This window comes from Abramis brama, assembly GCF_963993115.1.
Source record: "Abramis brama genome assembly, chromosome: 1".
Lineage (NCBI taxonomy): Eukaryota > Metazoa > Chordata > Actinopteri > Cypriniformes > Leuciscidae > Abramis > Abramis brama.
In genome coordinates, this window is record NC_139963.1 from 67,336,941 (window position 1) to 67,362,622 (window position 25,682).

Here is a 25,682-nt window from a genome sequence, read left to right on the forward strand (position 1 = left end):
CGACAGAAGACGCATCTAGAGTGGGACTCGAGGTGAAGAACCGGAGTCTGAGCCACATAAAAAAGGGAATGAAGCGGACAGCGCATAACCCTTACCATAAATATGGATTTTAGAAAGTACACGAAACGAAAGTGCGTGTACTTAGCCATTCTGAATCCAGGAAGGCCTGGTGAGGCCTCTAATCTGGCGACCACAGCGTGTGGGAGCTCATACTCAGGAAGGCCTGTGAGGCCTGAAACCTGGCGACCACAGTAAGTGGGAGCTCGTATTCAGGAAGGCCGGAGAGGCCTGTAACCACAGAATGTTGGAGATAGCTTGAAAGGGAAGCGCCTGTCGTAAAACATTGCGACAGAAGACGCATCTAGAGTGGGACCCAAGGTGAAGAACCGGAGTCTGAGCCACGTAAAAAAGGGAATGAAGCATACAGCGCATAACCCTTACCATAAATATGGATTTTAGAAAGTACACGAAACAAAAAGTGCGTGTACTTAGCCATTCCGAATCCAGGAAGGCCTGGTGAGGCCTCTAACCTGGCGACCACAGTAGGTGGGAGCTCATACTCAGGAAGGCCGGTGCGGCCTGAAACTTGGTGACCACAACCTGTGGGAGCTTACTTTCAGGAAGGCCTGGTAAGGCCTGTAACCTGACAACCACACCATGTGGGGGCTACTTTCAGAAAGGCCTAATGAAGCCTGTAGCCTGAAAACCACAGAATGTGGGAGATTGCTCGAGAGGGAGGCATCTGTCGTAAAACATTGCGACAACAAGACACATCTAGAGTGGGACTCGAGGTGAAGAACCGGAGTCTGAGCCACATAAAAAAGGGAATGAAGCATACAGCGCATAACCCTTACCATAAATATGTTTTTTTAGAAAGTACACGAGACAAAAGTGCATGTACTTAGCCATTCTGAATCCAGGAAGGCCTGGTGAGGCCTATAACCTGGCAACCACAGCATGTGGGAGCTCATGCTCGGGAAGGCCGGTGAGGCCTGTAACCTGGTGACCACAGTGTGTGGGAGCCCATCAGAATGTGGAAGTAGCTAGAGAAAGGCGTCTGTCGTAGCATACTTCGACAACAGGACTCATCTAAAGTGGGACCCGAGGTGAAAGACCGGGGTCTGAGCCACATAGGAAGGGACCGAAGCGTACAGCGCATGACCCTTATCATAAAATATGGATTTGAGGAAGTACACAAGACGTTCAGTCGTGTGACTTACCATAAGTATGGGTTTAAGAAGGTACGGAGCGTACGTACCAAAAAGAAAAATAGATGAAGTAAAGGTGCATGTACTTCATCACTCTATATTCAGGAAGGCCTAGTGAGGCCTATAACCTGACGACCACAGTAAGTGGGAGCTCATCCTCAGGAAGGCCGCTGAGGCCTGTGACCTGACGACCACAGAATGTGGGAGCTCATATTCAGGAAGGCCTGGTGAAGCCTATTACCTGAACACCACATACATTTTTTTTTTTTTTCTATTCTTTTAAAATACTGGATAAGTGAAACACGGTCTGGATGGTAGGCTGAATAAAAATATCTAACTTCTCAAAGTCAGATAATATTCCAACATTTTAATTCCATAGAATTAAATGCAGCCATAATCACCAGACAATACTGTTTTGATATTTATCTATACGTTCTCGTAATCTACACACTGCCTTGGCAAACGCGAGATTCGAGCCGTTTAAAATATATTTGGCTTTCATCCCTCGAGAAGAAAGTCAACAGGTGCGAGATTGAAACATCCGACAGCGCACGGATGCACGCGGGCCGAGATATTTCTCAATGAACACTGCCAGCACCCTCAGGAGCTGACTGTGAATGCCTCGCACCCAAACAGTATTATTTCACAGATCGCGTGCACCACAGCTCAGATGCTGAACCCTCCTCCCTCGAGAAAAGGGTCCGACGAGAGCGGAGCGTCTTCAAATGAAAAAACGCTCACAGTTTGCACAAGAGGCTCTCTCGAGAGCCTCCCGTGCGTGCTCTTCTCCCAAGCAAAAAACGCACAGATCGTGTGTGTTTCACCCGATGTCAAATATCTTGGGCATGGGGGTCTGCACACTTGCGAAAATTCTCCTTCTTCTCTGCGCGTTTCAGCGATATTCTTCAAACAGACAAACAGTCCCTGAAGACGAAAAGATGTTGTCATGTGTGCAAGGCTCTCTTTTATACATCCAGGTCGCGCGCTCATCATTCAAGCTGATGATGCACGGGCTGTCACCGGTCAACATGATTGCTGTGAGTTGATATTTGATTTCAGACACCTGTCACGCCTGAGGCGTTCCCCAAAGCGTCAATGACGTATTGTTGAGTTCCCTTCGAAAGGGAACCTTCGTTTCACAACCTCATAGCTCGTGGTCAGTCTACCTCGGATGGTTTAGACATTATGGCTGATAATCTAAATCCTTATGGAGAAATACTGTTGACCGGAAGGTCTGAATCCCTACTCCGCGTTCCGGAAGCAGGAAGTGTGACATAGGCCTCTTGGGGCTTCATCTCGCCACCACTTCTTCTTCCTGAAGAACACACGTTTTCTTTAGACACTCTTTGGAGACTGGAAAGCAGGAACAAACGAACCGCTCGGCTCTGAAGCGAAGGGTAAATGTGCGTCTGCTTCTGTATTTATACCCAACACCGCGACAAATCTCTATTGGTTAGTTTACACTCAAAGGTGATTGGGCTCTCAGGCAGGGGTGGACTTAACCAATAAGCAGGTAAGCAGCCGTTTAGGGCCCCCGGGAATTAGGGGCCCCTGACAAATACCAAGAAGCCTATCCACATTATTCCTATATGACCCATACATTATGTGTGTAACTTACATTAAGCTGTAAACAATCAGTGAAAGACTAGCTCTATGGACGCAATAATATATGTATTTTAAACTGTGTACAATTACATTAAACTACTCATCCTTCAACCATTGAACATTAAAAGGACATTTAAAGTGTAAAAGCATCAACATCAGACAGTTAAATATCACTGTGGTAATCTGTATTATGTAACATAAGTTGCCTTAAAAAATGTTTTACTTCAGCATTTCAAAGTGATTTTGACAGATGGTAAACTGTATTTACCTGTGAAAACAAACCTGGAAAGAGACGTGAGGATTTGTGGTATGCATTTATTTTTGGTATGCATATATATTTATGCATTCCAGTGAATTATTAATGGCATAGATCGTAAATTAAATGGGCAGAACAGACCATAAAGGAAAAAAGAAAATAATCATGAGGAAAAGAAAGCAGTGACTGAAAAGAGCTCTTGCCGTAGATATTCTTGTCATATCATGTCAGTTAAAATACCAAGTGTTACATTATTCTCATGTTATTCTTAAATAAATCATGACAGAAAACGGATAGCTCATTGAGTCAAACTGATGGATCAGCTTTATTTGCAGGGCAACTTTATGATTTGAAATTATTCGTTTCAGTATTTTTGAATGGAAGATCCCCAAACCGGAACAAAACGCAGTAAACTCGTCAGGAATAAGGTGGATATAAATCATATATTACTTATTAGTTTTCTGTCATATATTATATGGCCTGTCTATAACCATTACAGTTTTTCTCGATTGTTTACACACATTTTCTGGTACTTGAGACACAATGACCACAACATGTAACTCATTCACCAACCGCCTGAACCAATTCTGCTAAACTACAAGCACAATTCCTGCTTTACACTCAAATTGCAGTTCTAAAACACACCTTTTTCAAAATACTACACACAATTCTCTGCTTTTGGCACAATTTTCATGCAGAAAATCTCTTGTTTTCACAAGGAACACACTGCCATTCAGATATGCACACTGACTCATCACATGGGCAAACACCCGTCACACAGTTTTACAATTAGCAATCAGAGCTTTAGCATAAAAGAGCAACAGGTGAGCTCTTCAATGGAGCAATGGATGCCAACATTGGATTTTTTTTTTTTTTACTGTAACTGTATACAGTAAATTCTTCTGTTGTTTTGTATGTAGACCACTGTATGTCCAACTTTGTGTTGGTTGGGATGTACACTGTGTACATTGTTTTTGTGGGAAAAATAAAATATATTTGTTACCGTGTATTTGTGTGTTCTGAGTATAAAAACAATATTCTCAAATATTTTACAACACACTTATATATGTACTGTCTGTAGTAAGTGTAACACTGAACAAAAAAAAGGCCTAAGTCATTATGATGAATGGAGAAGAAGTGTTTTGCATTCATCATAGTGTTTTACATTGAGCACATCAGTGTTCAACTGGTTCTTATAAATGTCTATTCATATGATGGTTTGTGTGTGTCATTTGAAAACAAAATACCATTTTGAGAAGAAATAACATTGTTTTGAATGTAAAGTTTCATTTTGCAGGAGAATTGAGGGGTTTTGCCAATTGTGTGTGTTTTTTTGGATTTGTGTTTAGAGTTCTGAGAATATGAGGCATGCTTTCAGAAAATGTGTGTAAACAATCGAGAAAAACTGTAAGATTTTATTATTACATCTGCTTGAATAGTCGACCTGACGTCGATCGTGAACTCGATCTGTGTACTCCTCCGCTCACCCTCACTCTTCTTCTGACTCCTTCCATTTTGGTTGAAGGCAGGTGAACCTACCTGCTGCATTTTTATAGTGCTTAAACCTGATTGGTGTGTCTACAATATAGCAATCATGTGTTTGTGCACCTGATGGCTGTGTTTAACAGATTGGCTCATAGGTGTGGTAATTTGACAGTCAGTGCTTTGGAATTGCAAGGAAGTGACATCATGATATACATCTGTGCCTGATGTACACAAGTGTGTTTAGTGTTTTGCAAATCACTGTGTGTAATGTTTTGCAAATAGTGTGAAGCTGACAATGTGCTTACAGTTGTGCAAATCTAGGCTTGTGTTTTGCTCCTTGAGTGTAAGGTTTTGCTAATTGTGGGAAAAGTTTAATTTTAGTAAGCAATCATAAAAAATTGTAATGCGTCAGTTCCTGTAACTGTTGTATTTTCTCAATGTAAAGCCGTACAGCAAACCCAACTAATCTGGTGCCTATTACACGTCAAACTAATATTGCTGTGGGGAAAAGTAAGTCTGTTAAGTTAGCTCTTTTAAACATTCGCTCACTTAAAAATAAATCACTTCTAGTCAACGACTTAATAACCACAAACAACCTGGATTTTATGCTTCTAAATGAAACCTGGCTAGAAGACAGCTGCAGTGCAACAATCCTCAATGAAGCAGCCCCTCCTAACTTTACTTTTATGAGTGTCTGCAGAGCTGTTAAGAGAGGTGGGGGTCTAGCTCCTCTTTTTAAAGATATCTATCAATGTAAGCAAATATCATTTGGGAATTACTTGTCTTTCGAATATCTGGGTATTGTGTTAAAAGGTGCTCCACGCATTTTACTTTTCATTATTTACAGGCCTCCAAAATACTCTCCAGCCTTTGCTGAGGACTTTACAGAACTGTTATCAACAATTACCTCAGAGTTTGACTGTTTTGCCATTGCTGGAGATTTTAACATCCATATAGATAATGCAGAAAACAATATGGCAAAAGAAATCAAAACTGTTTTAAAAACTTTTGATCTGACTCAGCATGTACATGGACCCACACACAATCGTGGACACACTTTAGATTTACTTATCAGTAAGGGTCTAAACATTTCATCGATTGTTATTAAGGATGTAGCACTGTCTGATCATTTCTGTATTTTCTTTGATATATTGATCTCTCCTGCCACTGAAGCTAGATCTGTGTCTGTCAAGAAGAGATGCTTAAATGAGAACACTAGTGTCCTATTTATGAAGGCTATATCCTTAACACCAAGCATATCTGCAGACTCTGTTGATTTTCTCCTTGATTCTTTTAACTCAAAAGTTAAAGGTGTAATTGATGATATTGCTCCTGTGAAAGTCAGGAAGAAGAGTGGCAGACAAAAGGCACCTTGGAGAAACTCAACAGCAGTGCAAAATATGAAAAGACAATGCAGAAAAGCAGAGCGCATGTGGCGGAAGACAAAACTTGTAGTCCATTATAACATCTACAAAGACAGCCTTCATGCTTTCAATATGGAACTAGGCAAAGCTAGACAGACTTTCTTCTCAAATATTATAAACAGTAATTTAAACAACACACGCACTCTTTTTGCTACTGTAGAGAGACTGACAAACCCCCCAAGCCAGATTCCCAGTGAAATGCTCTCAGACAGCAAGTGCCGTGAGTTTGCTTCTTTCTTCTCTGAGAAAATCAATAATATCAGAAAGGTGATCAGCACATCCTTGACTTGCGCTGGGGTCAGACAAATCAAACCACCTGAGAAAGTAGTTACTATGTCTGATTTCAAAGAAATTGATGGCAAAATTTTGGAAGAAACCGTACAGCACCTTAAAACATCAACCTGCGCTCTTGACACACTTCCCACATCGTTTTTCAAAAGTGTGTTAAACAGTCTAGAAGCAGATCTTCTAGAAGTGGTAAATGCCTCACTTCTCTCTGGGAGTTTTCCAAACTCCCTAAAAACTGCAGTTGTCAAGCCCCTCCTGAAAAAGAGCAATCTGGATAAGACCATATTAAGCAACTATAGACCGATCTCAAATCTTCCTTTCATAGGTAAGATCATTGAAAAAGTTGTCTTCAATCAGCTGAACAAATTCTTATGCTCGAATGGATATTTTGACAATTTTCAATCTGGTTTCCGACCGCACCACAGCACAGAGACAGCGCTCATAAAGATAATAAACGATATTCGCTTAAATACTGACTCAGGCAAATTATCAGTGCTGGTACTACTCGACCTCAGTGCTGCATTTGACACTGTCGATCACAACATACTTCTGGACAGGCTGGAAAACTGGGTGGGGCTTTCTGGGATAGTCCTAAAATGGTTCAGGTCATACTTAGATGGGAGAGGTTATTATGTGAGTATAGGAGACCATAAGTCTGAGTGGACATCCATGACATGCGGAGTCCCTCAAGGCTCAATTCTTGCGCCACTCCTGTTCAACCTGTATATGCTCCCAATGAGCCAAATAATGAGAAAGAACCAAATCTCTTACCACAGCTATGCAGACGACACACAGCTCTACTTAGCCCTATCGCCCAACGATTATAGCCCCATTGACTCCCTGTGCCAATGCATTGATGAAGTAAACAGTTGGATGTGTCAAAACTTTCTTCAGTTAAACAAAGACAAAACTGAAGTCATTGCATTTGGAAACAAAGATGAAGTTCTCAAGGTGAACGCATACCTTCACTCTAGGGGTCAAACAACCAAAAATCAAGTCAGGAATCTTGGTGTGACACTAGAGTCAGAGCTTAGTTTCAGTAGTCATGTCAAAGCAATAACTAAATCAGCATACTATCATCTGAAAAATATTGCAAGAATTAGATACTTTGTTTCCAGACAAGACTTAGAGAAACTTGTTCATGCTTTCATCACCAGCAGGGTGGATTATTGTAATGGACTCCTCACTGGCCTTCCCAAAAAGACCATAAGACAGTTGCAGCTCATACAGAACGCTGCCGCCAGGATTCTGAGCAGAACCAGAAAATATGAACACATCACACCAGTCCTCAGGTCTTTACACTGGCTCCCAGTTAAATTTAGGATTGATTTTAAAGTATTATTACTGGTATATAAATCATTCAATGGCCTAGGACCTCAATACATTGCAGATATGCTCACTGAATATAAACCCAACAGATCACTCAGATCACTAGGATCATATCAGCTTGAAATACCAAGGGTTCACTCTAAGCATGGTGAGTCTGCTTTTAGCTATTATGCCAGCCGCAGCTGGAACCAGCTTCCAGAGGAGATCAGACGTGCTCCTACTGTAGTCACATTCAAATCCAGACTCAAAACACATCTGTTTAACTATGCATTTACTGAATGAGCACTGTGCCAATGTTCGTCCGACTGTTTGTACTGTATTTTATTTTTTATTTTTCTAAACTGTTTTAATTATTCTTATTTCTTTTTATTATTTTAATTTCTTCTATGTAAAGCACTTTGAATTGCCATTGTGTATGAAATGTGCTATATAAATAAACTTGCCTTGCCTTGCCTTGCCTTGCCTAAAATAAAATAAAAATTGATTCACAAATAAAAGCAAGAAAAAAACACAAACTCAGAACTCATTATCTGACAGGTGTTTCGGCCAGAAAGCAGGATCGTCACTCATTAAAACTCTGTTCATGTTCGTGGGCTACACTCACCGGCACACATCGATGCGATTGAGCTCAAATAGATATGAATGAAATTTCGATCTGAATGAAAGGGGTGGTTGATTCCTTTCCTAATCCGCTCGAGAGGACATGTAAACACATGATCGGATTGAAAACCGAAACTGAAAGGAAGTGTCAAGAAGTGTGTCGAACTGCTCGTGCATGTGCAGTACGATAGGAAAGTTCCACTATTCATTATGGGGGGCACTGCATTTGAGCAGATTTAATAATAACGTTAAAATCTTAATGGTTAAAGACAGGCCATACAATTCATGATAGAAAACGAATAGGTAATATATGATTTATATAGGCTTCTTGGTATTTGTTGGGGGCGCCTAATTCCCCGGGGCCCTAAGTGGCTGCTTACCTCACTTATTGGTTAAGTCCGGCCCTGACTAAATGATAAAGTGATAATGCTAATCACACGTCATTTCTTAGTTTCTGCATTTGCATGGTGGAAAAACATCATATTTAACCATGTGACTGTGTACAGGATGGACAGAGGATAAAAAAGGAACACTTTCTGTATTGACTGCTTCAAACACTTCACCACATAAACAACAGGCTTAATATTTGATACAGATATTCAGGTGAAACTCAAAAAATTTGATTATCGTGCAAAAGTTCCTTTATTTCAGTAATTCAATTTAAAATGTGAAACTAATATATAGACTCATTACATGCAAAGTGAGATATTTCAAGCCTTTATTTGTTATAATTTTGATGATTATGGCTTACAGCTTATGAAAACCCCAAATTCAAAATTAGAATATTGTGAAAATGTTTTCATGTCAAAGTCAGTTTCAATTCAATTCAGTTCAATGTCAAATACTTTATTGGTGTGATTGTGTCTAACAATATTGTGAAATCATTACTAAACAAAAGAAATAATGATAAAAATGAAATATACAATATAACAACGACACATATTAAAGTATTAGAATAAGGTGTTAATCAATTAATAAAATAATATCAAAAACATAAAATAGACAAGAACAAAATCAGTATTTGGTTTTCTCCATCACCACCTTATTTGTCTGTCTTGCAAAACAAATACAGAATTACTGCAAACATTTCAAAGAAAAGAGATGAAAAGAGAACTTGATATGATAGAAACATGAGCAAATATCTACAACCCCAAATCAGAAAAGGTTGGGATACTGTACAAATTGTGAGTAAAAACAGAATGCAATGATGTGGAAGTTTCAAATTTCAATATTTTATTCAAAATACAACATAGATGACATATCAAATGTTTAAACTGAGAAAATGTATCATTTTAATGGAAAAATAAGTTGATTTTAAATTTCATGGCATCAACACATCTCAAAAAAGTTGGGACAAGGCCATGTTTACCACTGTGTGGCATCCCCTCTTCTTTTTATAACAGTCTGCAAACGTCTGGGGACTGAGGAGACAAGTTGCTCAAGTTAAGGAAAAGGAATGTTGTCCCATTCTTGTCTAATACAGGCTTCTAGTTGCTCAACTGTCTTAGGTCTTCTTTGTTGCATCTTCCTCTTTATGATGCACCAAATGTTTTCTATGGGTGAAAGATCTGGACTGCAGGCTGGCCATTTCAGCACCCGGATCCTTCTTCTACGCAGCCATGATATTGTAATTGATGCAGTATATGGTCTGGCATTGTCATGTTGGAAAATGCAAGGTCTTCCCTGAAAGAGACGGCGTCTGGATGGGAGCATATGTTGTTCTAGAACTTGGATATACCTTTCAGCATTGATGGTGCCTTTCCTGATGTGTAAGCTGCCCATGCCACACGCACTCATGTAACCCCATACCATCAGAGATGCAGGCTTCTGAACTGAGCGCTGATAACAACTTGGGTGGTCCTTGTCCTCTTTAGTCCGGATGACATGGCGTCCCAGTTTTCCAAAAAGAACTTCAAATTTTGATTCGTCTGACCACAGAACAGATTTCCACTTTTCCACAGTCCATTTTAAATGAGCCTTGGCCCAGAGAAAATGCCTGCGCTTCTGGATCCTGTTTAGATATGGCTTCTTTTTTGACCTATAGAGTTTTAGCTGGCAACGGCGAATGGCACGGTGGATTGTGTTCACCGACAATGTTTTCTGGATGTATTCCTGAGCCCATGTTGTGATTTCCATTACAGTAGCATTCCTGTATGTGATGCAGTGCCGTCTAAGGGCCCGAAGATCACGGGCATCCAGTATGGTTTTCCGGCCTTGACCCTTACGCACAGAGATTGTTCTGGATTCTCTGAATCTTCAGATGATATTATGCACTGTAGATGATGATAACTTCAAACTCTTTGCAATTTTTCTCTGAGAAACTCCTTTCTGATATTGCTCCACTATTTTTCGCCGCAGCAAAAATAATTCGCAGCAATTCCGGCCTCTTATTGCTACCTGTCCGAACTTTTTTGAATGTGTAGCTCTCATGAAATCCAAAATGATCCAATATTTGGCATGACATTTCAAAATGTCTCACTTTCAACATTTGATATGTTATCTATGTTCTATTGTGAATAAAATATAAGTTTATGAGATTTGTAAATTATTCCATTCCTTTTTTACTCACAATTTGTACAGTGTCCCAACTTTTTCTGATTTGGGGTTGTATTAATATTTCATTAAATGCTGTTCACTCAGATACACATTTGGAAACTCATTATGTTTTTCCACATTTAAGAATTATAAACTAAGAATGATAACTATAAATTGGAAAAATAGGAGTTATGTAGGAACTAAAAAAAACAAATGGTTATATTTTAGCTTCATCAAAGTATTATGTACTTTACAGAACTGCACAGTTTGCTTTTCCTCAAGACAATGTCTTTATGTCTCCACATGGGATGTTTTTTACACAATATTGGAGCATGTTGAACACACACGACCGCTGCTTTTCTGTGGTATTTACATTTACACATTTACATTTATTCATTTAGCAGACGCTTTTATCCAAAGCGACTTACAAATGAGAACAATAGAAGCAGTTAAACTAACAGTAGGACAACAATATGCAAGTGCTAGGACCCTTCTCAGTTTAATCTAACGCAGATTTTTTTTTTTTTTTTTTTTTATAGAACAGAATAGAATAGAGTAGTAGAGAAAGTGTTAGTATTACTGGATCAAGTGCTGTCGAAAAAGAAGTGTCTTCAGCCGTTTCTTGAAAGTGGCTATGGACTCAGCAGCTCTGGTTGAGTTAGGCAGATCATTCCACCAGCAGGGAACAGTCATGGTAAAGGTCCGAGAAAGAGATTTTGTGCCTCTTTGAGATGTGCTCTACAAGTGAACGACGTCTTGTGGTGCCAAGTTCCTGGATGGCACGTAAGTCTGAAGTAAAGAGTTAAAGTAAAAGGGAGCAGAACCAGTGGTTGTTCTGTAGGCAAACGTCAGTGACTTGAATTTGATGCGAGCGGCAACAAAGTGAGGAAATTTTGTATTTGTTGTGCATTTATAAAAAAGTAGTAATATGAAAAGTTTCAAGGACACTTGCACATGTATGGTCAAACACGTTCCCTCTTTTCGTCTACAGATGATCAGTCCATCCAAACACACACCTGTAAGAGAAGATCAAACTCGACTCGCTGTGTTCAGTGTAATACAGCACGATCACTGTGATCAGTGTATGAGCCGCTGACTTTGACTTCTATCAAAATTACACGTTCTTTGGTTCTCCATTGCACTTTATATGTTTCGTCCGTTATTTCCTCTTTCATTTTTCTTTCTTCGAAGATCAGCCCAGAGTCTCTCTGGATGTCTTTAATTTCCACTTTGTATTTTTTCAGTTTAATTCGACATTTATCTATGTTCGATGGTTTCTGTATTTTCAATCTCTTATTGTCCACGTCCTCCGCAGTGATAGGATTGGGCGATTCATTTGGTATCATATAGCATTCTGGTTCTAGTACTTTCCCATCCTTCTCCACAATAATCACCTTGAACAAGTGAGTTGGCACTGCTTTCCCTCCTACAAACTTTGGATAATTATTATTTGCTTTCTCTTTCACAATGTTTTCCACAGGCATTTTTATTTTATTTTTATCATTCTTTTTATCATTATTACCCGCTGACTCTCTATTGTTTGATAGGTAAAGTGGTCCAGTGTACACATGGACGTTGCGGACTTCGCCTTCCTGAGCTATTTCCCGACAAAGGTTCTCCAACGTTTTCCAGATGCCACGGTTAAAGTTACTCTGCTGTGGTATAATGTTGCTCAGCCAATAAGTGTCATCAAGGGCTTCCTGACACCATCTGTGATTGGCAGCCGCAGCGAGGTGACCTCGATCGTATCCCGTATCCGTATAGGGTTTCTCTCCATCAGCTGCCTGGAACTCTTCATGAACTGATTTATCCTTTTTAAAGGGTTTACGCTGAGTAACTTTATTATCAGCTTTATTATTAGCTATATTATTAGCTAGAGTACTCTTGTTCAATATCTCATACACCCATGCAGCATTCCTGGTTTGATTGTCATATAACGTAATGTAAAACTGATTTTGGAGTATTTGAGTAGGTGAAGGAACTTTGTCTATTAATTTATATTCTTTATTCTTAGGGCTTTCAGTGATGTCCATTGCAACTGTTCCTGAGGCCTTGCTTTCTTTGTCCTTTTCATCTGTTTCTGAGGCCTTGCTTTCTTTGTCCTTTTCATCTGTTTCTGAGGCCTTGCTTTCTTTGTCCTTTTCATCTGTTTCTGAGGTATTGCTTTCTTTGTCCTTTTCATCTGTTTCTGAGGTATTGCTTTCTTTGTCCTTTTCATCTGTTCCTGAGGCCTTGCTTTCTTTGTCCTTTTGATCTGTTCCTGAGGCCTTGCTTTCTTTGTCCTTTTGATCTGTTCCTGAGGCCTTGCTTTCTTTGTCCTTTTCATCTGTTTCTGAGGTATTGCTTTCTTTGTCCTTTTCATCTGTTCCTGAGGCCTTGCTTTCTTTGTCCTTTTCATCTGTTTCTGAGGTATTGCTTTCTTTGTCCTCTGCAACTGTATCTGATCTATAGCATTCTTTGCCGTTAATCATCTCTGAGAATGGGATGCGTATGTAGACTGGTTCATTAGGATTAGCACTGGGATTATGGACTGCTTCATTAGGATTAGCACTGGCATTATGGACTGGTTCATTAGGATTAGCACTGGGATTATGGACTGCTTCATTAGGATTAGCACTGGCATTATGGACTGGTTCATTAGGATTAGCACTGGGATTATGAACTGGTTCATTAGGATTAGCACTGGGATCTCCTCCAGACTGCTGTCTCTCCTTCTTCACATCAGACTGTGCTTCTGTTTCATTGTCTGCTTCGCGACTTCTTTTCATCACCTGGAATAATATAGCAAGAGACCAGCATTTTCTTCTTCCTGAGAATGTGTGCATTGTTTCTGTTTTTCTCCAAGCTCTGTTGATGAAGTCATCTGACCAGCATTCAGGCAGTGGTTTACCATAATACTTTTTATATTTCTTTTTAATATCTTTTTCATATTTTTTAAACTGAGAAAACTTTTTAAAATATGATGATACATTCTCAATTGTGACATCTAGTGGGACATCCTTTTCTTCCTCTTTCCTGGAAGCATTTTTATCCCTTCCAAAACATCTAGGATCAGAGGATTTACGTTTGTTTTCACGCATCTTAAGACAGATGTAGAGCTAAAACACAAGGTCTTCAAGGCCGGGATAAAAAAAAAAAAGTGTGCTTCTGGAAAAGAAAAAAATAACTTTGTTTCAAAATTCTCCTCAATTTCAAGACTTCATTTCATTCAGAAGAAAGGGAAATATTTACTCACATCAACAGTCTGTAATCTGTCAGATAAACAGAAACTTCTGCTGCTCTGATTTCACTTCAGTTCTTCTGTCCTACACAAACAAACACAAACACAAACATATTATGTATTAAAGCAGAGCAACTTTAGACTTAAGACCAAAGCAGTTATAATGATTAATAATAACATGTGTGTAAAATATTTCGTCATACAGAATAACATTGTCACGGTTCACAGGTTTGTCTGTTCATTATGTGTGTACTGTTCTGGTCTGATTGCCTATCCTATACTGTATGTAGTCTTGTGTTTGTCATGTTCATTGTCAGATCGTTGTTACTGGTTCTCTGTGTCTCGCTGTCTACGCAGTTCATCTATCCAGTTCCTGTTCCTGTTCCTGTTTCAGTTCTATCGTACTATCCTGCCTTCAGTGCCTCAGCACAGGACGATTTGCCCGGGTTTGCTTCTCGCCGTTGTTTCCTTCAGCGGTTTGGGTCTTCTAGGATTGTTATCAGCCCACTGCAGTCTCTGCGCTGCCGAGGATCTAACTGCCGACCTGAGACTTCACTCCAACCTGCCTTGTCTTGTTCTCTTACTGTTTCTAAATAAACCTTATTTTTATTCGCAATTGAATCCAGTGTTTTCGTGACCTGACAAACATTTATATTCATTTTCCACTGAATGTTCCACTGTGTTTTGCTTGTGAGGGAAAGTTAACCTTGTTCAGCTTCTCAAAGAACCCAGCGTTAAGGGAACAGTGGATGCAGTGAGTTTTTCCAGGGCAGCAACATGAACATAGGCTATATAAGGAAATAATATTATCACATAATACAGTCAATTAGGGAGACATTTTACTTACACATTTATTAATATTTTTCAAAATTACATGTTTAAAGTATCATGAACTAACATGAACTATGTTTATATTATCCATAAACATGGTAATTAAAAAAATCCTCATTGTACATCATGATATCTTATGCATATATGCACAGAAAATTAACTATTTAAAAGTATTGTTAATATAATATAAATATTGTAGACATAGATCAGATCAAAATCCATGTGGAAATGGCTTATATTTAACAAAAGAAAATTATGTGTGTATAGAGAGCCTAAGTCCCTCCCCTCCGCTTCCGGCTCATGGGACCTTATTTCGGAAAAAATATGTATGGTAGTCAATGGCGAGAGACAACTTATCTTTTTATTCCGTCTGAACTGTGCCCTGAACTACACATATACAGTAAAAAATGTTGGGTTATTTGTGTAACCCAACCATTGGGCTACACATATTGGGTCAATATGTTGGGTTATTTTCCCAAAATATTGGGTCATTTTTAAAATCGTTGGGTAATTTCTAGAAATAACCCGACTGTTGGGTTAAATAGCCTACGGTTTCTGCAGTGACGGTTCAAATTTTAACGGTCCAGTGACAGACAGTCAACACAGGAGCTGCTGCTGCATCCTGATTATAAAAGGTAAGTCATATCGTTTTTATGTATAAATAACATTAAGTATTGTGTACTGAGACGTTGAATATAATTATTCTAAATTTGAATTTTATATTTTTAAAAAACGAAGTTCCCTTTAGACTGTTGAATGATCTCCGGAAAGTGATATCGACTGGAAATGAATCCTAGCTATCGCCGTTATGTCGCTAGCAGTAATAAATTAATGAATTATAACATTATACTAGCGAAACCGTTTACTACCAGTTACCTAGGCTACTACTACAATAAACTAAGTAGGCCTTAGTCTGAAATCACTATCTAGCATTACGCCTGGTTTACGGTATTCGTGATAGCAAATGTCTTAAAGGGACTGTAAGCTGTCACAGCTGAAGCAGTGCTCCAGACTGGTAACGTACTTTTTTCGTACAGGTGCGACTACAATTGCCACTAAATGCGGAACGAAAGAGCTCTACTCATTTGAACCGTAGTGCACAGACCATTTATCAGCTCGGCCCAGCGGCGCGAGCTCAGACATCGGTCACACGACACCACAACAGCGCTGCTGAAATCTCCGAGATGAAAGAAAGATGAAAAAGTGCAGATATTCTCAACAACATTGAAATGGGAAACATTGTGCAACAAATAAACGATTAGTTCATGATTAGTTAAAAAAGTTGATGTTTTCCAATACACAGATTACCTTGATTTACTGTAGTAACAAGTTTTTAAGGACTAGTTTACTTTTCTCAAAATATTTATTTTTTTCTGCTTCATTCTAACACAGAAAGGAGTAAATGAAAGTATTACGCAGCTGGATGACAGTGGTTCTCAACTCTGATCCTGGACAGTGTACAGTAGTACACATTTTGGATGTCTTCCTTATCTGGCACCGGTCTTGGAGTCCCTCTACTAACAAGCTGGTAAGTTGAATAATGATTAGAGATACCAAATGTGCAGTGCTGGGGCTACTACAGATCCAGGTACAGATAATTACTTATGTTTTTTTTGTTTTTTTCAGCTGTCTTCCGTAATTTCAATACAGTATTTTTTTTAGTTCAAAATAGTCTGAGCTGTTTGATGACTGACAATGATTGAGTGGCAAAAGAAAGCAAGAAGTCCTCACAGCCAAGTCGAGGAGTTCATGAGACACACACCACCTCAACAAACAGCAATGCGTGGAATTGATCCTCTGGAACAAAAACTATCGAAGAAATCATTAGAGAATATCCCAGACTTCACAGTTTTCTTGGAATGGTGAGTTTAATATGTATGCGCGTGACGTAGTAGTGGGAAGTTCGGATAATTTTACTAACTCGGATCTTTGAATCTCGTTCATAAAAATGAATAAATATTTTTTCAAGTCATTTCGTTAATTTCAGCAGAATGTATTTAAATGTTACATGTCAATAGCCAAATTCCCCAAACACATCAAATGTTGATCACATTTAGAATAAGAAAAAAAATTGCAATGCAAGGAAGAGGCCAAATTATGAGAAACAGAAACGATTAATTTATTTATCTGGGTCTTCAGGCTATGCAGTCTGTTAGTTGACCCAATCTAAGCCGTTCGTTCATCCCGTGACATCCTCATAAACTGAGCTTTGCAGTCTGTAATACCGGATACAGAATTGATTGGTTCACGTTTCCAGTCTATCGACTTAGGGTTCGAGTCATTTCTTTCAACACGTGACAGCTACATAAGCTGAGCTATGCAATCGGTACCGGATACAGAATTGATTAGTTTATCTCTCGGGTTCGAGTCGTTCAGTTTTATGTCACGGAACTGTTGTTATTAGACTATATATATATATATATATATATATATATATATATATATATATATATATATATATATATATAATATATATATCTTTATCAAAGTGGTTTGCCCCATCATAGATAAAGTTTAAAGCATTACCAACTCTTTAGTACCACATCCATATGGAAAAGAACCATCATAACAGAAAATCTTAAATTATAAATTGAAAGAAATTAAAAAGCTATAATTTGAGACCAAAAATGTAGCATGTTACTGTTAAAAAATTAGTAACTCATTTATGTGTCCAGCGCTGTCATGTGACAAAAGAATGAAAGACTCAGAAGAATCAGACCCGAAGACTCGAGAGATGAACTAACCATTTCTCTTTCCGGTACTGACAGCATAGCCTCTATGGGACTGACAGGAAGAACAAAAGACTCGGACCCGAACCCGAAAACTCAAGAGATGAACTAATCATTTCTGTTTCCAGTACAGACTCGGTAGTCCCGAGTCATATTAAAGATTTGTTCAAAATAAACGAATCATTCATGACCGACCCATCACTACAGTACAGAGAAGCAAATGGAACGCATAATTGGATGTTTTTAAATAAACATTGACAAAAAACTATAAAAGTTTTAGGGCTGGACGATATGATATATATAACATTAATAGAAGTGATCACCCGGACTTATATTGTCGTTATATAAAGCGTTCACAGGCAAATTCGTTTTTTTTTTTTATTTCCCCGGTGTTGAAATCAGGCTCATATAAATATCAGGAAACATGATTCCTGGCTGCATGTCAATATCCACAGATCACTGGATCTTTGTTAAGTAGTAAGGAACACTATACCGAGTCCAACCTTTAGTTTAAACTGATAATCGTTTGTTTTACTCACGTTTTCGCAGATTCCCCTATTAAATCCAGTCATGCAGCAGCTCTTCGGCGGGAACGTGACGTCAGTGCATACCCTCTATAGGGAAGGGGTGTCTTATTTTGGAAAATTGTTTTGGCTGTGTCTAAGTGCATATGAAATTAGGTTCACACACGTGTGGTATAGTTGAAAACTGTTTTTTTCTTGTCTTTCAAAGATGATCCCAGAGAAATGGCCTGACATCCTTCCATCATCGCCATACCTCACAAATGGAAAAATGGTGTGTCCAACATATGCTGAAATGAAGTGCAGCTTAAATGACATTTTGCCTGTAAGTAAAAGCAACACTATCAAATCAATTTTGATAAATTACACTGCTCTTCAGCTCATGTTCATCCAAGAAAAGAAAATTCTGTCATGATTACTCACCCTCATGTCGTTCCAAACCTGTAAGACTTTCGCTCATCTTCAGAACACAAAAGAAGATCTTTTAGATGAAATCTGAGAGATTTCTGTCCCTCCATTGACAGTCTACACAACTACCACTTTCAAGCCCCAGAAAGGTAGAAAAGACTTCATTAAAGTAATCCATGTGACTCCAGTGGTTTAACCTCAATTTTATGAACCGACGCAAGTGCTTTGTGCAAAAATACATAATTGTTGCGTTCACGCTCTTGTCGTCTGCTCTCGCATTAACACAACATGTTAATGTCGAGGTCCTCTCGTGAACATGCGTTTGAGTTTAATATGTTGTAAATAAAGTGATAAATTATGGTTAAGGGATAGAATATACTCATGTCACTTCATAAAATTGAGGTTGAACCACTGGAGTAACATGTATTACCTTTATGATGTGTTTGCTACCTTTCTGGGGATTAAAAGTGATAGTTGTGTAGCTGTCAATGGAGGGACAGAAATCTGTAAGACTCATCAAAAAGATATTTATTTGTGTTCCGAAGATGAACGAAAGTCTTACAGGTTTGGAAAGACATGAGGGCGAGTAATTATTGACCGATTTTACATTTTTGGGTGAACTAACCATTTAACAGCAGGTGTAATGACTAATTAGAGTGACCATAATTGAATTCAATACAGCACTGCTTTGATGTAACTTTTTCATAATTTAACACTGTTGAAGTTGTCACAGTGCATGCCCAACTGAACATTATTTATTCTTTTAAGGTTGGAGACAAGTGAGAAACAGTGAGACAAGCCCGGATCCACATGACTTGATGTGTTTCAAAAATGTTTCACATCTATGACATAAACTATTTCAAGACCTCTGCACCCATTTTGGGCGTTTTTGTAGCATGCAAACTTTAATATATCTGGAGGAGTTCCTGCCTCATTAAGAACTTTGATCATCATCATCATTAGGTCCGGTAGTCAACATATGTATTTGTAGTTTTATTACTCAAGGTATGTTTACACTAACACATCAATGCATTCAGTGTACAGTGAAGACCTTTTAATAAAGTTGTGATTAGGATTTATTGTTATTAATTTGTGTATTCTGTCCATATTTGTATAGGTTATTGAATTAAATGTAGGTTATTAATGTGTAGTTCTAAATTTAGTGTTCATTTTGAGTTTTTGTGTGCTGTATGCTGTACAATTGTATGTATGCTATGTGTATTTTTGTGTAGGTTTTGAATGTGTTCTGTTTGTACATATTATGCGTGTTGTATGTACACTTGTGCATTTTGAATTTATGTACACAATTATGTATATTTACATTAAATGCTAGACTCCCCAATATATAGTTTGTAATTGAAAAATATATTTGTTGAAACATATGTATTGTTTATACAAATAAACAATCTGTATTTGAAAACAATGTGTATTTTATTTATTAAAATAAGGTCATAAATAAAAATAAATATTTAACTCAACTGTTGGGTTATTTTAACCCAACTGGAGTTTAACCCAATGCATTGGGTTAAAATAACCCACAGTTGGGAAGGTGCTATACCAATCCACAGTTGGGTTATTCGTTGGGTTATTTTTAACCCAACATTTTTAAGTGAGTATGATGTTTGTCAATTTAACAGATAATTATGAAAGTCAAGAAAGTCGCAGTTTGTCATAAAACAGAAGAGTAACATTTAGTTTTATCTGAAAATCGCTCAATGAACTACATCTCTCGTCTCGCACTATGTACGTATATGTGCAGTCTGGTACAAAACACTATAGACACTATAGAAAAAATGTCAGACGTTAGCTTCAGTAAAGTTAGCTTCATTCATTGAGAGCAAAGGTATGACGTCACATGTGCGCCTTTTGGGTCTGTCTTTGTAATTACGTATTTTCACAGTCTTATACCTCAACAGTTTTACATCAAACTGCGACTTTCTTGACTTTAAAATGTATCTTTTAAATTGACATACATCATATGTGTAATTCAGGGCACAATTCAAACGAGATCAAAATATTTGTTGTCTCTCGCCATTGACTACCATACAATATTTTTCCGAAATAAGGTCCCATGGTGGTCCACCGGAAGGGGAGAGACTTAGGCTCTCTATGGGTAGAGCAACTATGACTGTTTAAGCCCCGCCCCTTCACTTCCGGTTCTGGTGCTTCGGTTCTGCAATGGTTTCTACCTCACGTACAACACGTGCAGAAAACTCAAAAACATGTGATCAGTCCAGTTGAGCACTTAAAGCAACAACATGGAACTTTTCCTCTGCGGTCGCCCTACAGGTTGGAAGCGGAATTGTCCATTACCGCTGTCGTAAAATGATTTACGGTTACTGTCAACGCATTCTCATCCCCAAATCGTCACTTTCAAACATTCTTCAATATCCGACGCACAAAGCACCCTTAGCGTCAATATGAGACGCTTCGGTTATGGGTAGGTTTAGGTCTGTGGTAGGGTTATGCGTCTCATATGGACGCTAAAGGGTGCTTTGTGCGTCAGATATTGAAGAAATTTTGAAAGCGTCAGTATATGATGACTTGGGATGAGAACGGGCTGTTACTGTATATGAAGCATGCAGGTTTTTTTTCATATGGGCAATGATAATATTATTATTAATCTTCCTCCTTTCATAATTTATACATGTTTAGTAGACTAAACATTTTAACTCAAACATTTGCGATTTGCATGTCGATTGCAATGCTCAAATCTGAACGAGAATGATAGCGATAGCATCCTAACCATCTAAAACTAGCATGTTAGTGTTTACTAGCTACCAGATTGATAATTCGCTCATCTACTAACTGATTCATGAAGATAAATGGAGGACCAGATAGTTTCCGTAACGTAGCCAGGCAGACAACAGATTAGAAAAACTAAAGATAGTATGCAAGCAATTTACTTACTAGTTCAACAGCATGACGGCCAAGTCAGCATCGGTCTGACGATAAGCTCACGCCAGCGAGCAAACGCTCGACCAATATTGATCCTCGTCCTGCCTTTCAGTTTATCACTCTCCCTTTTCCTCTTCCGACTCTACTCCGACAAAACCTTGGACTTCTTACGTTTCGCTGCTGCTTCAGCCATGACGAAAACACACGCACGAAAACAAACGCTCTGGTTGGCCTGTCACGGCCGAATTTGAGGAAGTGATTGGCGAAGTGACGTATGCCGTAAAGCAGTCGAATTTTGTAGTTCTTTTTGAGCTCTGGTTACTACCCGCACCCCGAAGTTACATAGTGCCAGTAAAAGCGATACAGACCCCGTCAGGCTCTGGCAGACGTCTCATTCAACCTATTGTAAGTCGATGTACCATCACAAGGGTCTTGGAAATATATTATGAAGGTTGAAAAACTACATGTTGTTACTTTAACGCTGTTTCTCAATAAAAATGTATGAAGTACAAAACTCAGCAAAAAAACAATCAAATCTTTTCAATTGTCTCTATTTGTACTTTATATATGTCACGGGGTGACAAACAGCTTTACTGCATGTTCCTTGTTTCTGTTAAACAGCTCAAGATCTGTATGAGTGTTTGTCGTCATGACAACTAAACGGCAGATTGGCGACAGGTGTAGGGACTTCACTCTGAGCGTCTGATTGAGGCCACTCCCGCTTTTTGAGAGGATAAAACACACGAGGTTGTGAGAGAGAGCGGGGCAGCACGTGAGCGGCCGTGGCCGCGGCGGGAGGCCGCGGGAGAGGGAGGCACGAGCAGAGGGAGGCACGAGCAGAGGGGGGCACGAGCAGAGGGGGGCACGAGCAGAGGGGGGCACGAGCAGAGGGGGGCACGAGCAGAGGGGGACACGACACGACGAGAATGAGAGGTGAGGCGCGCAGCACGTGAGCGGCCGTGGCCGCGGTTGCGGCGGGAGGCCGCGGGAGAGAGAGGACGAGAGAGACAGACGAGAGAGATAGATGAGAGAGACAGATGAGAGAGCCAGAGAAAAACTTCGGCTGGATTGCGGGCGGTTGAATTGAGTCTGTTGAATTGCAGTTTTATTGTGGAAATGAGCACGAGTGAAACCTTACAGTGTGTGGTGGAAATGTGAGTGTGGGAATTATTTCTGCTGTTCACTCGCAATCACAGCTGTCTATTCCTCCCTCTGTCTGAGTCCAGTGAAGAGCCTGCTAATGCTGTGAGTTACACGTGTCTATTCCTCTCTCTGCCTGAGTCCAGTGAAGACCCTGCTAACGCTGTGAGTTACATGTATCCATTCCTCTCTCTGCCTGAGTCCAGTGAAGACCCTGCTAACGCTGTGAGTTACATGTATCCATTCTCTGTCTGAGTCCAGTGAAGAGCTTGCTAATGCTGTGAGTTACACGTGTCTATTCCTCCCTCTGTCTGAGTCCAGTGGAGAGCCTGCTAATGCTGTGAGTTACACGTGTCTATTCCTCTCTCTGTCTGAAGGTACTGAGAAACGCGAAGAGAACGTTGAAGAGAATGCGGAAGCTGTGGATTATGTCCATTCCTCTCTCTGTCCGAAGGTGCTGAGAAACGCGAAGAGAACGCTGAAGAGAACACGGAAGCTGTGGATTATGTCCAGTCCTCTCTCTGTCTGAAGGTGCTGAGAAATGTGAAGAGATACATGAAGAGAACCTGAACTGAAGAGACTTTATACTGTTTTTATTATTTAATAAAGAATATTTATTTTTAATTCTGTGTCTGCCTCCTTTGTGTCCACGGTCAGCTCCTCAGGGGCGGCGCGCGGGCGGAGGGGTGGGCGGCCCGCTGGCGCTCCACCCCGACCTGTGACATAAATGGCGTAGTCGGCAGGATGCCGCCCTGAGTTGAGCAACCGTGGGCCGAAGGTATGGCGGCCAGTTTTTTTTCCCTTTTTTTTGTTTATTTTTTGCTTTGTTTCTTTTTTTTGTTTTTCTCTCCTTTTTTTTTCCCTTTTCTTCCTGGAGCGGATTGGTGGGGGGGTATGTCACGGGGTGACAAACAGCTTTACTGCATGTTCCTTGTTTCTGTTAAACCGCTCAAGATCTGTATGAGTGTTTGTCGTCATGACAACTAAACGGCAGATTGGCGACAGGTGTAGGGACTTCACTCTGAGCGTCTGATTGAGGCCACTCCCGCTTTTTGAGAGGATAAAACACGAGGTTGTGAGAGCGAGCGGGGCAGCACGTGAGCGGCCGTGGCCGCGGTCGCGGCGGGAGGCCGCGGGAGAGAGAGGCACGAGCAGAGGGGGACACGACGAGAATGAGAGGTGAGGGGCGCAGCACGTGAGCGGCCGTGGCCGCGGTTGCGGCGGGAGGCCGCGAGAGAGACAGACGAGAGAGACAGACGAGAGAGACAGAGAAAAACTTCGGCTGGATTGCGGGCGGAAGCCTTGGTACACTGAGTCTGTTGAATTGCAGTTTTATTGTGGAAATGAGCACGAGTGAAACCTTACAGTGTGTGGTGGAAATGTGAGTGTGGGAATTATTTCTGCTGTTCACTTGCAATCACAGCTGTCTATTCCTCCCTCTGTCTGAGTCCAGTGAAGAGCCTGCTAATGCTGTGAGTTACACGTGTCTATTCCTCTCTCTGCCTGAGTCCAGTGAAGACCCTGCTAACGCTGTGAGTTACATGTATCCATTCTCTGCCTGAGTCCAGTGAAGACCCTGCTAACGCTGTGAGTTACATGTATCCGTTCTCTGTCTGAGTCCAGTGAAGAGCTTGCTAATGCTGTGAGTTACACGTGTCTATTCCTCTCTCTGCCTGAGTCCAGTGAAGACCCTGCTAACGCTGTGAGTTACATGTATCCATTCTCTGTCTGAGTCCAGTGGAGAGCCTGCTAATGCTGTGAGTTACACGTGTCTATTCCTCTCTCTGTCTGAAGGTACTGAGAAACGCGAAGAGAACGTTGAAGAGAATGCGGAAGCTGTGGATTATGTCCATTCCTCTCTCTGTCCGAAGGTGCTGAGAAACGCGAAGAGAACGCTGAAGAGAACACGGAAGCTGTGGATTATGTCCAGTCCTCTCTCTGTCTGAAGGTGCTGAGAAATGTGAAGAGATACATGAAGAGAACCTGAACTGAAGAGACTTTATACTGTTTTTATTATTTAATAAAGAATATTTATTTTTAATTCTGTGTCTGCCTCCTTTGTGTCCACGGTCAGCTCCTCAGGGGCGGCACGCGGGCGGAGGGGTGGGCGGCCCGCTGGCGCTCCACCCCGACCTGTGACATACACTCACAGTTCTTGTGGCATTCCCAGTATGTTACTCCAGAAGCTAATGCAATCCACAGGGGGAAAAACTGTCCTTTATCCCACTTTAGCCCTGATAATCATCCTTATTGAATGAGCTTCTCAAACACGACACAACACAACACTATATAAATGGGCTCGTTCTGGGCTAATCTGCTTGCTGCATCGGTGAGGTGTATCCTCCAACATTACGGTCTAATGCATTAAAGCGCGTTCAGCGCTTCCACATTGAGCATTTTAGAATCACTAATCTGCCTATAACCTGCGTGAGACACACACACATATCATAAAAGACAGGCTACATTCTGAATAGCCAAAAAAATTTAAAACATTCCCACATCACGCATGAATTAGAAATGATTAAATGTTTTTTAGAAAAAATGAAATAACAAAAATGTAAATGTGAAAAAAGTCAAACCTGAGAAAATGTGTGTCCCAGACAGCAAACTGTGTTTTTCTGCCGGAACTATAAGAGATGCGTCTTGTTTTCTTGAATTCTTCTGCTGTATTCACATGTTTAAAAGAATCAACAGGCAATTTACATGACATAAAATCAAGTTATGGTAAAATAAGGTATATGAACTGTTAAAAACATAAAGAAATAAAAAATAACTTACACCATGCTATTTTACACCATGCTTGAGTTTAATTAAACAAACTGATAAAAAGCAAACTGTCTAAAGCAAAAAAGAGTGTTGATGTCTGTCGCTCAGTCTCCTGAAGTCCAAATGGAAAACAAATGTTCTCTGCTGGTCTTTATATAGACATGTACAGTATAAACAAGGAAACAAAGTCTGTGTATATAGACATATTTAAATAATATCCGTGTTCCTTGAAATCATGTGATCTATCAGAAAGTGAACATGTTTGTTTCCTTTTGTAATCATGCACTAATTTACTGTTTTGAGTGTAAACTCTTGCCAGATTCAGGTATGTATTTGCATAAATTTCAGGTTTGGATTCATACCTTTGATAATTAGTGTAAGGTTCATGGCCAACTCATCTCTATATAAGATAAACAATATATGATGTGATATATGATGT

At 39.8% G+C, this 25,682-nt stretch overlaps 1 protein-coding gene and 1 long non-coding RNA gene across 4 annotated transcripts; one reads left to right on the forward strand and one right to left on the reverse strand.

Moving 5' to 3' along the window:
* Positions 1–7,914: 7,914 nt before the first annotated feature.
* On the reverse strand, positions 7,915–25,314 carry LOC311078856 (uncharacterized protein). 3 transcript variants are annotated; one of them, XM_084107900.1, is made up of 4 exons: positions 25,256–25,314; positions 25,057–25,141; positions 13,966–14,035; positions 7,915–13,877 (listed from the first exon to the last, which is right to left on the reverse strand). In XM_084107900.1, exon 4 carries the CDS (start codon positions 13,808–13,810, stop codon positions 11,780–11,782), a length of 2,031 nt encoding a protein of 676 aa, XP_083964026.1. In that variant the 5' UTR covers positions 13,811–13,877; positions 13,966–14,035; positions 25,057–25,141; positions 25,256–25,314; the 3' UTR covers positions 7,915–11,779. The 3 variants fall into 3 exon arrangements, with proteins under 3 accessions (XP_083964026.1, XP_083964027.1, XP_083964025.1); XM_084107901.1 differs by lacking the exons at positions 25,057–25,141; positions 25,256–25,314 and adding an exon at positions 14,657–16,393; XM_084107899.1 differs by lacking the exons at positions 25,057–25,141; positions 25,256–25,314 and having other exon boundaries at positions 13,966–15,222.
* Positions 16,175–18,358, forward strand: LOC311079044. Its single transcript, XR_014605329.1, has 3 exons — positions 16,175–16,309; positions 16,454–16,643; positions 18,243–18,358. It is a non-coding gene; the product is annotated as an uncharacterized lncRNA (long non-coding RNA).
* Positions 25,315–25,682: the final 368 nt, after the last annotated feature.

What these genes read in the sequence shown, in the direction of transcription:
- LOC311078856 (XM_084107900.1), bottom strand. Translation starts at nt 13,810, where the DNA reads ATGCGTGAAAACAAACGTAAATCCTCTGATCCTAGATGTTTTGGAAGG.